The 13,884-nt window shown below is 50.3% G+C and overlaps 1 protein-coding gene across 1 annotated transcript in view; it reads left to right on the top strand.

Annotated features, from left to right (window-relative positions):
* The first annotated feature begins 3,584 nt into the window (after positions 1–3,584).
* The window catches only part of LOC144113600 (protein PALS2-like), a 56,308-nt gene continuing 46,008 nt past the window's right edge, over positions 3,585–13,884 (top strand). Inside the window, exon 1 of the mRNA XM_077646769.1 lies at positions 3,585–3,973. Within this exon, the coding sequence (XP_077502895.1) occupies positions 3,883–3,973 (91 nt within the window). The 5' untranslated portion in view covers positions 3,585–3,882. The remainder of the gene's footprint in view (positions 3,974–13,884) is intronic.

Genomic DNA, 13,884 nt, shown 5'->3' on the forward strand with positions numbered 1-13,884 from the left:
TAAAATTTGCGAACACCTGATTTTCTACACACAAAAAGAAACAAACAAAATAAACTTCCCGGATACCACTTAACAGCCCACTCCCTCAAGAGAAAAGTGTACAACAGCTGTATCTTACCGGTACTCACCTACGGGGCAGAAATGTGGAGGCTAACGAAAAGGGTTTAGCTTAAGTTAAGGAGAACACAGCCAGCCATTGAAAGGAAAACGATAGATGTAACGTTAAGAGACCGGAAGCGGGTCGAGTGGCTGATGAAACAAACACGGATTAATGGCATCCTAGTCGAAATCAAGAGGGAAAAAATGAGCTTGGGCAGGGCATGTGATGCGAAGGCAAGATAACCGAGGGTCCTTAAGGGTAACGGAGTGGATTCCAAGAGAAAGTAAGCGGAGCAGGGGGCGGCAGAAAGTTAGGTTGGCGGATGAGATTAGGAAATTTGCAGGCATTGGGTGGACGGAGCTAGCAAAGGACAGGGTTAATTGGACAGACATGGGAGAGGCCTTTGCCCTGTGGGTCTAGTCAGGATGATGATTATAATGATTATGATGATAATGATGATGATGAAGCGATGAAGTGAGGGCGCTATTTTTACCGCAACCTTGACCCCACTCCACTCTCTATCGTGTTTGCCATCGAGTCAGCACCCACACAGTCATTCTTCATCTCATAAACCTCGATAAGACTAATTGTGTACTTTATGAGACTGTACATGGAAGATAGTAAATTACCATCGGCTGCGAGGATAATCGGCGTGGACATGTGCGATCGCCGTCGTCATGAGGACGATTATAACAAGTCTCGTTATGGCATGAGAAGAAACAAGGGCAGCCTGGTTATTTTTGGCAAAAACGATACCTCTTCTCAATCGAGACTGTGCAAGTGGCGTTTTTCTCGCAGCCGCAACCGAATGTATCTGTGTTTAGGGTTGTCCGAGTAGTCTATTGCGGATAAAGCACGGATGCAATGTGGGAAATAATGGTGTCAGAAAATTACTCTTAAGGCCTTTTTCGATGTTAGCTAACAGGAATGAATAAAAATGAAAAAAAAATTATTTAGAAACCATCTGTGGCGATTAGCTGGAGGTATTGCGTCTTGTTTATCTCTCTGTGATCCTTTCATTCTTAAAACGGCAAATATATTGAATTTTTAGACCCAAACTAATGTTGATAGATAGGAAAGCATACAGGGTCTGTGCGGTTAATATATCGTGCGTTTCACCTAAAATGTTCTCTAAATTTAAAAAGAAAGTTTTTTTTTTAACTAGAAGAGCGCTTTTTCGGCGTAGCATTGCCAGCGGTGCAGTGCGTATCATGATACAGTCGATACCTGCTAAGTAGGAGGCTGTTTAGCTAATATTGAATAGTGAACGTTTTACTATTACTGTTTAATAATTTAAATTTCCTCAACTATATCCTGTCCTGCTAGACTCCATATTTGTTGAGAGGCGTGTAGCCCGCCGTACGTAACATCCGTGCCAATTTTTAGAATTTCGAAAATGCAGTCACCTTCGCCGCTCGTGAACCAACGAATTTTGACTATTTCGACGAATTACGCGCACTGGAGGGGTTGCTTTACCTGCAAGCTTTTCGAAAGCGCATGTATTGTGGTGCGATGTAGGCAATTCCTGATGGGCCACAGCGCCGAGGGTAACTGCGTTTTCGAAATTATAAAACTGATATGGATATTACATACGGTTAAACTTCACCTCGGAGACGCGAAGGCTGTCTTCTATAAGTGTTTATCAATCTTGCCTGTATCTTTTTATTATAGTATACGTTGCCATGCGTGCACGAGAGGGGAAAACACTTCTAAAAGGAAAGTGCAGTGCTACAGGAGAGAGCTGTTCAGCTTCAAAAGTGAAGCGGGTAAAAAAAAAAAAACACCTGCATGCATTGTTTCGTGCACGTGCGTCAGAAATAGGAGATCAAATCTGCTTCCTTGTATCCGGAGGAATTAGATGCATGAAATTTCTGTAGTTCAAAAACCCAGGCCCCAAGCCACAAAGCGGACACACTTTGGGAAAGTCAAGCATGCATGGCTATAAATATCAGCATCACACGCCCGACGCAACGTTGGAGAATCGATTAAACCGAACATCGCGCGAGTTTGTTTCGCGTCCAGTTCACGACTATTTGTCGGCATGCGCTTCATTTGTGAGGACGTCCTTGCAGTGAAGATGCGCTCATGAGCTGGTCACTGCACTAACCTCAGTGGCACAGGTTAAAAAAAAAAGAAAGAGCAAATAACTTGTTCAAGGGAAGAAAAAAAACAGCTGATAAGAGGCAAGGTGACGGAAGGTGTTGAGAAAACAAACAATGGCTTAAGAATAAAAACATAACACAACTGGCACCGCCTACACGTCCGACCAGCCTGAATGACGAGAACTCGTGCCGTCGGTCGCTGTGCTACCAGGCTGCCACGACTTCCGCAGATGGAGCCCAGCAGTTGATGGATGAAACGGCGTGCATTGGGCTGTCACGGCGGTTCCACGCACGGCCACGCTCCGCCTCTGCCGCTGTCTGATTTTGCACCCATCGAACGAAGCAAGAGCGGACGCGGCTTCCTGTCGTTCCGAGGACGGATTGTTTCCAAGCAGCAGGGGAGCTTAGTGACATTTCAAGGAAAACAAGGGTGCCAGTGCTCGGCTTGGATGCTTCCCCTTGACTATCGGCCAGTTATACGCGCGCAGAACTGCTCACTGGAAGGACCCCTCTTTTCATCGCAAATGCTCACACCAAAGCCGCGACTGCCGTAATCTTAAAAGGAAATGACGTCAGATTGTCGGTTGGTCAGTAGCAGAGCTGAGCGTTCGGGGCGTCGTCGAATAGCGCGAGTATACGAGACTAAGACGAGCGCAAGCAGTACCAAAACAGCCTTACGTTGTGCTCGGCTAATATCTGCTCTAGTTAGTTGGGTTAATTTCTTGATCCACGTGTCTGTACGCGCATCGTTAAAAGAGCCTTGGTGCGCAGCATGCTTCTGCACCACAAAACTCTTAAGCGCGCTTCCCGATGAGATGCGAATTTGTAATGCGAGGGTAATTACTCATTATTTAATGAGTGGTTACTTCCGTATTACAAATTTACTACACCTTAGAAAATTCCCCCCAAACTCAATGAGCTAAGATGCGAATTTATGCCACTAGGTCACGTGAGCACGACCACGCAAATGCCCTGGTCGTTTGGCCGCAAAACAAGCGGGTAAGTCGACGAATGGATGAATAATCTATATAATACAATGGGGGCTGGAAAATGTAAGCGGCCGCCTAGGCCTGCCTTACAAGGCACTTTCTCCTTCCTCTCACTGTCGGGCGTACGGAGCGGACGTGCGCAGGCCGCTCGCCCCGCATAGGCGGCTCGAGTTGCTATGCCGATCGGACCAGCCCACTGCGGCGGCATACCTTGCTCAGCGGAAGCACCAAAGGCTCACTCTCCCCGAAAGCAATAAAGAAGCGAGACACAAGGTGTGATGCATGCGGAGTCCTCTCGGCTGGCCGCTGGGGAATCCAAAATCGGCGCTCTCGCGGCTGCGCATGCGCCGTGACCGGCGTGACCTTGCGCTGGGCGCGCCGCCCAGCGGACGCGTGGTCCGCGACCCAATCTCTCTCGGCGGGTCTCCGCGGGCAGCAGCAGCAGCCGCCCCAGCAGCCGACTGCGCCGATACGGGCCCCAGTTTGAAAGTTGCCCGGCAGCTCCGCGAGCGTGTTCTCCTGACCGTTGCTCCTCGCGGCGCGTGCACTGCGCGGCCGCACGTAGCCGCTTCTCCTCGCGCGTTGCGCTGTCTGTGCAGTTCGCTGAGTCCGTCTCCGAGCGCTCTTCGTGCGCATACCGGACCGGCCAAGTCCCTCAACAGGCCAGCCCGCGGGGGCGGGGTGGCGAAATATGGTCCTGTGCGGCGGACGACCGGGGGCTGACGATGACGGCCGCCAACTGCTGCGAAGCACCGAACAGCTCAACCAGCAGAAGCAAGGCAGTGAGTATGAAAAGGGACGGGGCCTGATAGCGTCCAAAGGGGAGGAAGGCGCTCGGGGACCTCTTCGGCCGACGGCGGCCCAACCGCTGGCGCCTCGACGCCCGCGTGTGGTCGCCGCACACGTGGGAGATGTGGCGGAGAAGTGGCCTTGCAGGAGAGGGGTGTGCGTGTCTGAGCGCCGCGCAGAAGTGTTGCCCCATGCTTTCGTTTTGTTTTCGTTGTTTTTGAATCTCCGCCGTGTAGCGCGCTCTGTCCGATAAACTAGCGCAGAACTGCGGACATTCATAGCGTGGGTGCGAAAATTTACGCTCAACCTTATCTAACTGTGAAGCGGAAGGGTGAAAAGTTATGCCAGCGACACGTGCAGTTAAAAGTGATTTCGGGTGAGCTGCTCGTTCTCATCAGTGCTACATGACGCGCATCATATGTAAACACTCGTGTCAACATCGCGTTCCAACTTGCCAATTCAAGAAACTAACCGTTCACTTCCACCGTTAATGACGCAGAGTGCAAAACTTGCGCAAATTTAGAACACAAAACTTGCGCAAATTGTTGAAGTTGTAATCTTGCATCGCATCCTGTCGCTGATACGGATTTAATACAGTAAGCTGTTAGAGCTGGGCTCCATTTTGGCCCTTCTTGTAAAGCCGTAAATGGCGGTAAAGGGGAAAGAAAGAAGGCAAAGAAAAAGCAGGCATATTGGCAAGTTTTTGCTACATCATTTCAGTGTACTTTACCTGCAATGTCTGGACAGAAACGGTAACCGAGCACTTCCGTCACGGAACCGTAGCACGTCTCAACCGGGTCTCGTAGTACGAGAGTCGCGTCACTTGTATCTGGGGGGGCAGCTGCCGCACGTGCGCTTCTATCACGCTTTTGTTTTCTGTTTGTTTGGTTTTCGAGGCCACTTTGCACCGAGAAAATTTGGGACGCCAGCTATCCCTCCTGTACGCGCCGTTCGCCCGCAGCTGCAGCAGGCGCACTTGCGACGCCATGGAAACGGGAACGCTTCGAGGCGACGCGCAGTGTGCAGCTGGGCTCCCGCCGCATCCATCCAATATTTGTATATACATGTAGGTCGCAACCCTCGACGCTATGTGGCGCTGTTCGAAGAGCAGTTGTTTCCCAGTTCGGCAACTAAAAACTCTTATAAGCACGGCGCCCAGCGCAAAACTTTCACGCGTGAATGAGTCGAAAGGATGGGCGTTGCTAGCCTGCGCTGGCAGCGCATATTTGGCGCACAGGGGCAGCCGGAGAACCAACCAGCACGCACACAAAAAGCGACATCAGTGACATGTGCAGAGCGACATGCGATTCCCTCTTAATGTACCGATCTGAGGAAGAGACTCTGCTTACGCCGAAGACACAAAACAAGAATTCTATCTGCAGCCGAAGGCATGCTGCCGAGGAGTATGTAGGATTCGGGAGGGCGCAGGCGAGTTTTTTACGGTTTCCTGCTCTAAAGGACACGCCTAGGAGGAGGGTCCCGGGCGGCCGAAAAGAGAAACCGTGGCAAACACGAGGGCCACGCGTTCCGAATGCGCGGAACGAGGATCGAGCGAAGGTACAGAGGAAGCGGTGTGAATCGGTGGTGGCGCGACGGACGCTGTGTGGTCGTGCGCGCGTAGTTAACAAAGCGTAGCGGCCGAAAACAATGACTTTGCCTTGCGCGAACTGAGACGTTAGGGAGGGTTGCACTGTGGATGGCTGCTGAGAACTGACGGTATACGCTTCAAGAGCGAAGCCAAGTTTCCTCGTGAGGCTCAACGTGTGACCTTTTGTGGAAGCCTCTGAGTGTACACAGGTCGCTTTCACTGCGTCTGGAAAAACTGACAAGCTGGTAGGAGGGTGCGAGCACGAACTGTCTTGAGCTGCTTCCCTGCCTGCAACGAAAAACTCGACCGTGGCCCCCGGAGCAAAGCGCCGTGCTGATTGCAGTGAGCTAGAATATGGGTGCACGGTAGTATATACACCGTTCTAGCGCATTGTGTACTGTACAGTGCGTCACTTGATGTCGATTTCCATGCGGATGTAAATTTAGAAGCTGCTCGCTGGCCAATACTAATTCATATTAAGTGTCATTCCACTCAATGCTGGCGATAACTTGCTGGTTGGCGTTCTTTATACGTTGATGGAACAAATTATATCCTTTGTTGATCGTTTAAATTTTGCGCCCGTACCTCTTGAAGTTAATCGGTGAGATTGCGAACCCTGTATCGCTCCAATGGAATGTTGACTCACATAGGGGTGGCATTTGATTGTATGCGCCATGGTTCCCTCAGTCGTGGAACTGGAAGCGCTGCAGGTGTATAGTCAGGGGCCATATAAAGTCATCTAGATCGCGAAAAGCGTTGAAGTCTTTTCAAAAAGTAATCGGTCTCCGCAGTTAACCAGTGCTAAAGAAAGGCAATCATGGTATCTCTGTAACCGCAGCCTATTTTCCAGACGCCGTGCCATGAACTAGTGTAAAGCATACTAAACTCAGGGGCGCCGATATCTAAGCTTGTGAATGTCCATCTGTAAGAATCGTGAGGCTCAAATACGGTAACGTGTCAAATAATGTTGTTTGGTTTAGATTGGAGATAAAGTAGTCGAAAAATTCATTTGACTGCACTGGCCACCTAATATTAATCCTCATGGAGCAGCCAGGCGCGGCACATTTCAGGTACATGGTAGATAAATAAGCGAAAAAAGAAACGACTTCCTCTCTCCCGGCATCGCAAAATGAGCTCGTCGACGGCACATTTTCGCAACCGGATACGCAGGTATATCCGGACAGCGAACTCTCTCCGAGCGTAAGTTTCACCGGCAGTTCCATCCGATGCATGCATGCTGTGGCTCTGCGCTCGGCATCAGTGCGAAGCGACGGGTATATTATACAGGGCCAGGCAGCGGTGCAGTCAGAGAACGAACGCGCCGCTGTAGATACACGATGAAAAGTGGGAATATTTTGAGACACGAGTGTCTCTCAGTGTCAGCGATGAGTCGCGTTTATACGTGTACACGCGCGAAATGCGGGCATGATCGCGGCCGACGAGGACAAGCTTGCTCGTTGTGCGTGCAGCAGGTTCTTGGCTCGTGGAGTGCATAAGCACGCGAATACATGTGCGTTGCAGTGGAGACGGCGGAGTTTGTTTTGTTGCCGTATACAGTTGAACCTCGTTATAACGAAGTTGAGGGGGCCCGTCGATTACTTCGTTATAGCCGTAGCTTCGTTATAGCCCGTGTTGACCGAGCTTCCGAGGGGAATCGTCATTGCTGGTTTCATCCATTATTTCTTTATAACGAAGTTGGAATAGAGGTGGCATGGTTGTTTACTAGACTTCGTTAAAAGGACCCGCTCAATTAAACAAGTGGACAGACGACGGGGGCGGCAAAGCAACAAATGGGGCGTATCTGTACTCATTCGAGAAATTTTAGAAGGAAGATAGAGGAAAAAGTTGCCTTCCCTCAATTTAAATATGCGTTATTTAAGACGAGATGAAGCAATATCTTGCCCGTAGTTGTCGTCTTCATAGACACTCGAAAGTTTCTCCCCAACTGTGGGCGCATTGCGACCATACACAGCGGCCGCGTTCTGACTAGCGACGGCAGCTTTGTTGGCGTATCTCGCATACCACGAGCGCCCTTTTAAACATAACCCTCTATCCGCACGTGCGACCGGCGGAATGGCGAGCTTTCTTTCTCGTCATTTTACTGTTGCAACAGCCGCGACCTTGGCAGGTGTCGGCCTGTAATTATGCCGGCTAAATTCGCCGAACTCGGCTGTGCACTGGTTTAACGAGTCTCTCGAGCTCCTCCGAACACTTGGAAGATGGGGCAGTGTGCGATCGACTGAAGCGCCATGGTACGGACGGCTGGTTGCTCTTACTCAGGCAACCAGCTGGTCGCTCTCTCTCTCTCTCTCATCTGCACCCCTCTCCAATAGGGGCCCGAAAAGTCATTCGTCGTCATATCGTGCCTTCTGACATCCCGGTTAGCCGCGCATCATCCTTGGCAGGTGACGCTAAGCAAAAGAACGACTTTCAGTTCGCCTTGAGACAGACAGCAGGGAACCGTTGAGCCGGCTGAGCTCTTCTGCCGCTTTGCATGAACAACAATCTTATTACTTGGGGCAACTACGTTGTCTCACGTGATTAGATTATTTACGAATGGGCTGTAATTGCTTAGCGAGAAGCGTATCATGCGTATTCTGTTTGCTGACCTCACAGAATACAAATGAAGCAAGAACTTGTTCCTGCAAACGCGGCGAGGGCTTTTGTGACAACTCAACGCAGTCTCATCATTAGTGCGTATTTGCTGGCTGGTATATCTAAAGAGCATGCCCACAGACCTCGAATATATGTTCTACGGTGAGAGAGAGAGAGTAAAATGACCCAAAGTAAAAGTTATGCCTCCTCAAACTTTGGCAGAGCAGAAACAAAACGAAAGCGCAAAGAGAATTCGACAGTTTGATTTCGTAATTTACTAATTCGCAAACAGGTGACTTCTGTATTTGCAATACAGAAATGCCTATATCTACGACGCTGCAGGCAGAGGTATTTCTAGGTTTCCATAAGCGACTTGTGGACAAAACAAAAATGTGTCATATGGGTATTGGAACCGCACAGTCTTTGTCAAAAGTGTGCATCACAAGGGGTCTGCTTCTCAGCCCTACAGCGCAGCTCTTCTTACATAAACAGGGGCCCTGATTTCACGAAGGCGAGAGGAACTTAAGTCCTTAACCCTCCCAAGCTTAGGAGCGTCAAATGTCCAGAAGAGATCCGCTACACGGCTTGGAATCAAACCTCTTGGGCTGTATACTTTTGACAAAGACTGTACATAAATATATTCAAAATAGTTTGTTCTGAGAAAAAAAAAGGGGGGGGGGGGGGGTAGAGAATGCTGGGGAGGGGGATGGCAGAGCAAAAGAGAGAACATGACGGAATCGAATGAGAGCGGCTGCTCGTCGAACAGGTGGCGGGCATTATTCACTAGCAGACCGTGTCTTTCCGGTCGTTTGAGTCCGACTCGCGCCCACAGCCTCGGTCAGCCCCATTGACTCCCCGGGAAGGGAGCTGCACTGCCTGGGCCGGCAGTCCCCGGTCTGGCCAGCTACGGCGGCTATACGCCACCACCGGCTGCGTGACAGATACACGGCAATGCATTCGACGCGCCTCGCCCGCCCCCTGGCGCCTTTCGCTCCGTCCGTGCGCAGCCCTCGCCGATGCCGGCCGAGACTGGCGTCGCAGACAGCGCGTGTCTGCTCTGCCCTGCTCACCTTGCTCCCCCTGCGAAAATTGAGGGGCAGCCGCAGCGTTCCGCTTCGCGCCGTGCACGAACGGATGCGGCGCTCTGTGGAGCGGCGCCGACACTTCAAAAGAAATGCTTTGCCCCACGGGTCTGGCTTGCGCCAACGAGCTAGACAGTGTGATGTCCGAATTAGCGTTGAGGCCGCGACTGACTGTCGTCTGCGCCTTGCCTCTGAGACGCCAAAAGTAAGTCGTAGCTGGCCTCGCGTGGCTTGCTCCGAGGAACTAGAACGTCAAATATTCCTAGACTATACGGCCGACTTTCGTTTATTTTGCCGTCTGGACGGGGGATAAAGTACGCGAAGCTAAGGCTCACCTCGCTGCGTCGTTAAGCGCACAAGAAAGTTGATTCCTCGGCATAGTTTACAATCTTATTCTGAAGTTTGCCCTTACTACGCTACTAATCACGCGCACAACCTGTACACATTTCGTATTTTGTAAATAGTTTGTGTATATTACCTCTCCCCCTATCCTCTCTCCCTGTCCCCTCACCTCTTTCATTTCATGTCTCCATTCTGCCTGCTATACTTTATTTCCGCTGCCCCGTGTCAGATGCTTCAGTATCGATGGCAGATGCCGGGGCTAGCAAAAATCTTTTCCTTCTTTTTTATTATTATTTTAATAAAAAACACTTACTACAACTAATTACTACGTTCGAGCAAGCCAGACGAGGTGTTTTGGGCCAGATACCCCACGTGCGTATATAACCTCATGTTTACAGTCGTGCTCTGTAACTTACTCGCTATATGTGCGCACTGCGCATAAAAATATGCAAAAATGCGAACTGATGAGTGGAGGGACGTCGTGATCATTTGCTACTAGGGGGCGTGAGATTGTTTTGTTAAGTGGCAAAGACGCCGCACATGGAGTGAAAGGGTTATTCAGTTTTCTTTAAGTCTGTTGTTGTTATGTTTTGTTATTTGCATAGATGTTCAGGCTGCATCATGCCAGCAATCTTTTACCATAAAAAAGTAGCAAATGAAGCATATAACTATGAGAAGGTATACAGAGCTGACAGATAACAAGAGCCGAAGTAGCTTAATGCTTCCAAACTAAAAAGTGCAAGCTTTCCAAGACTACTACTTTGGTTTTTCAGGAGTCCAAAATTTTTTCGTAGTATGAATGTTTACTTGCACAAAAGAAAAATAAAACCTGAACTGAAAGAGCCGTCGCGTTAGCTCAGCGGTTACGGTGCTCGGCTGCTGACCCGAAAGACGCGAGTTCGTCTCCTGCCGCGGCGGTCGCATTTCGATGGAGGCGAAATGCAAGAGGCCCTTGTGCTGTGCAATGTCAGTGCATGTTGAGGTACCCCAGGTGGCCAAAATTTCTGGAGCCCTTCACTACGGCGTCCCTCATCGCCCGAGTTGCTTTGGGACGTTAAACCCCATAAACCACACTAAACCATAACTGAAAGTTGCGAATAGCACCGGAGGCCATTTTTTTCACAAGGTCGCGGGGTCAGGGACCGTTGAATGAGAAATCTGCTGTGTTTAAAATTAATAGGTAAGTCCCACAACGGCTTCAATCCTACAGTGTTTGAAAGACGGGTTTGCACGTTTTTGAATTCAGCAACTAGAAAACTGCACGAAGAAGGCAAGACTAGAGGAGAGGCAAGAACGCACACGCAAACTTCCAACAGGATTTATTTCGAGTAAACAAGTGCCCTATAAGGCTCTTCAAAATCACAAAATATGATTTTTCGTACACGAATCCTTTGCGTTTGCACCTCGTTTTGTTATGTTGAAAACCCATACAAGGCACCTGCTTTGACGAAACAAATCCAGTTGGAAGTTCTGCGCTTTGCGTGTGCGTCTTTGCGTCTCCTTTCATCCTGTGTTCTTCGCGCAGTATTATAATTGCTGAATATATGAACCGAGTAGCGCAACATCGTGTCTTACTACGTTTTTGAAATTCGGATACTTTCAGATTTAAACAATTCCCCTGGAAATGAAGAAGCGTTGTGAGCACTGCCGCTCCCGCTTGCTTAATAGTGCTTTGTTTTCCGTTTTGGGGCTGCCTTTACTAATACCCAAAATAACGGCTTTCTTTTCTTGACCGCTTTACTTACATTCCGACTGCAACTGCACGACCCTTGCAAATACTCCGCGCCAACGGGACCTATAACTTGGTGTTGCACTGCAGCGGTCACATTAGTCTGTGTCTCATTTAGCGCCGAAGGTGGTTGAGCAGGCAGGTATTCGCCATGCTGATTCTTAAGACCTCATTTCGGGCTCACAACAGATCGCTTCTTTTATTACTCCTATCACACCCATCCCGTGTAGCTGCGTAACGGAACTCCTACAGCCCAAAGTCCAAAAATCGGTGTGATTGTGCCATTGCTAGTTTGCTAATCATCTCGGTAATAAAACAGCTAAAGCCTCCACATCACCATGTCCAGCACACCTGCACACGAGTACACATGCTAAAAACTTTTAAGCAATATTTGGTTTCCAAGTATTAAATACAGTAGGCTATTCCTTGCCACACGGCAGCTCAAGCTCCGGCCAATGATAGGGCAACACAGCCTCTCAGAGGTTCAGTCACCCCGCTGGGGAGTGTAGTCAAATGGCTACGAGTCGTAAGAGCAGTGAGACAGCTGTATGACATTGAGAAGTGTATTTATCAGAAAAACGCCAGCTCAAGCTAGACTGCATCATCCATACCACGCTGTCATCTCCCTCCGAAACCCAAAAATCACGGCTTCTTGCTGGTTCCCGGGCTGGCTTCGGAAAGCGGGGAACAGCAGTCAAGCAGCCGGCATAAGCGCAGCCTACGCCATCACAGTTGGCCGTGACGCTGTATTCAAATTAAATAACACGCGACCGCTATATACACACGTTAATCGTCCCGAGAGCAGTGGTCTTCTTGCAACCACAACGAAGATGAGGCACGCCCTCTCCGTCGGAACGAACGAGTGCTTGCACCTCATTGGGGCTGGCATTCTGAAGCCGCCCGCGGTCAACCGCCCTGCTGACCTTCTACCCTCCCACCAGCGACCGTGGCGTCTCGACACTCTGCGCCATGGCGCGCGAGGGCTTCCCCTGCGTCTCCAGCAGCTCCGGGGCCATGTGCTGAAAGCGGAGCGGGTCCACCTGGGGATTAGCCGCAGGGGTAGCAGCTGGAAGGAGGAGTATGGCAGCAGCGCAGTCGACAGCCAGCTCCAAGAAGCGGCCTCCAAGATGATGTCCGTGCGACCGGCATACCGCCTTGCGCTGGGTGCGGGCAACGATGGTCTTGTGTCTGGCGCCCACTCCAACCCCGTGCAGCGGTCCGCGCCGAACAGCGTGCTCTCCAGGTGACACCGAGACCAGGTGACGCAGGCGCTGCGGGTACATCAAGGCCCGCACAGCATGACCTGTTGCCAGATGGGGGAGTCGAGCGGTGGCGTCGTTGACAACCAGCTGCACAATGCAGTCACTTTCGCCACGATGACGATGCAGGCCGAATGCAGCGACAGGCACCGCGCGCTGGGTTCGGGAGACGATGGCCTTGCGAACAGCGTCGACTCCAAGCCCGTCCAGGTGTTTATGTAGACCGGCGTGCTCCGCTTTGCCATCGGGGATATCAACCTCGCATGGATGGTGGATGGCAAAGATGCGGCAGCTTGGCATAAGGTCGTGGCGACGTTGCATCAAGCCGGTAAACGCTGTGATGTTCTTTGATGAGTAGTCGTGTTGAATACCTACTGGCAGCGTCAGGTCCAGGAGGTGCAGCCACTGGCCCTCAGACAACTGCGCACGAGCAAGGGAGATACTCCAAGGCGCTTGCGGCTGATGCAGTTCACACGTGTAGGACTGATCCTCCATAGCAGCAGGGGGCCCGACGACGTCCTCCAGGAAACCAGGGGCGGTGAGCTTGTGCGCAGCGCAGTTGGTTCGAGCGTCGCGCCGGGCTCCAACTGGAAGGGCCCAGGAGCTGCGTGAAGCGTCGGCGTCGCCCTCTTCGAAGAACGCCAGCACACTGGTTTCGCTTTACGCTGAAGGGGAAACGTCACTCGCTGAGAGACTAACCGGGAGGATGGTCAGTTCCGTCGAGCGTTGAAGCAGGCAGAGACCAAGCCCAGGGCGCCCGCAGCTTGTTCCAGCAGCCTAACGCCGAGCGCAGTTCGAATACGCTCGTGCCGAGGGATGCGTGGGAGTGGAACGAGCTTTTTTTGTATTCTTTTCTTCCTCGGGCGCACAGGGGGCGTTGCATCACATATATATATATATATATATATATATATATATATATATATATATATATATATATATATATATATATATATATATATATATATATATATATATATATATTACTCCTGGCACTGAAATGCATTCACTGCGACACTTGGTAGTAAACGAAACGTCTTTGGGTGGCATTCAGTAAAATCAAATGCAGAAACCGAACAAATAACACGAGAAAGTTAGTGCGAAACTTAAGAGGTGAGAGTTTATTTTGTTGCTTCTTTTCTTTTTCTCTCACTGCTTTGACCAGTAAAAGGAGAACCGCAATGACATCTATGTTGCGAAGGCTGCTGATATTTACTTTAAGCGCCAAACACTGATACCTCGCGCAGCATGAATTGTTTCGTAGAATATTATTCAATGAAGGATAGCTTCGATTAAAATCCGCTGTGAA

Source organism: Amblyomma americanum, chromosome 1 (assembly GCF_052857255.1).
Source record: "Amblyomma americanum isolate KBUSLIRL-KWMA chromosome 1, ASM5285725v1, whole genome shotgun sequence".
NCBI lineage: Eukaryota > Metazoa > Arthropoda > Arachnida > Ixodida > Ixodidae > Amblyomma > Amblyomma americanum.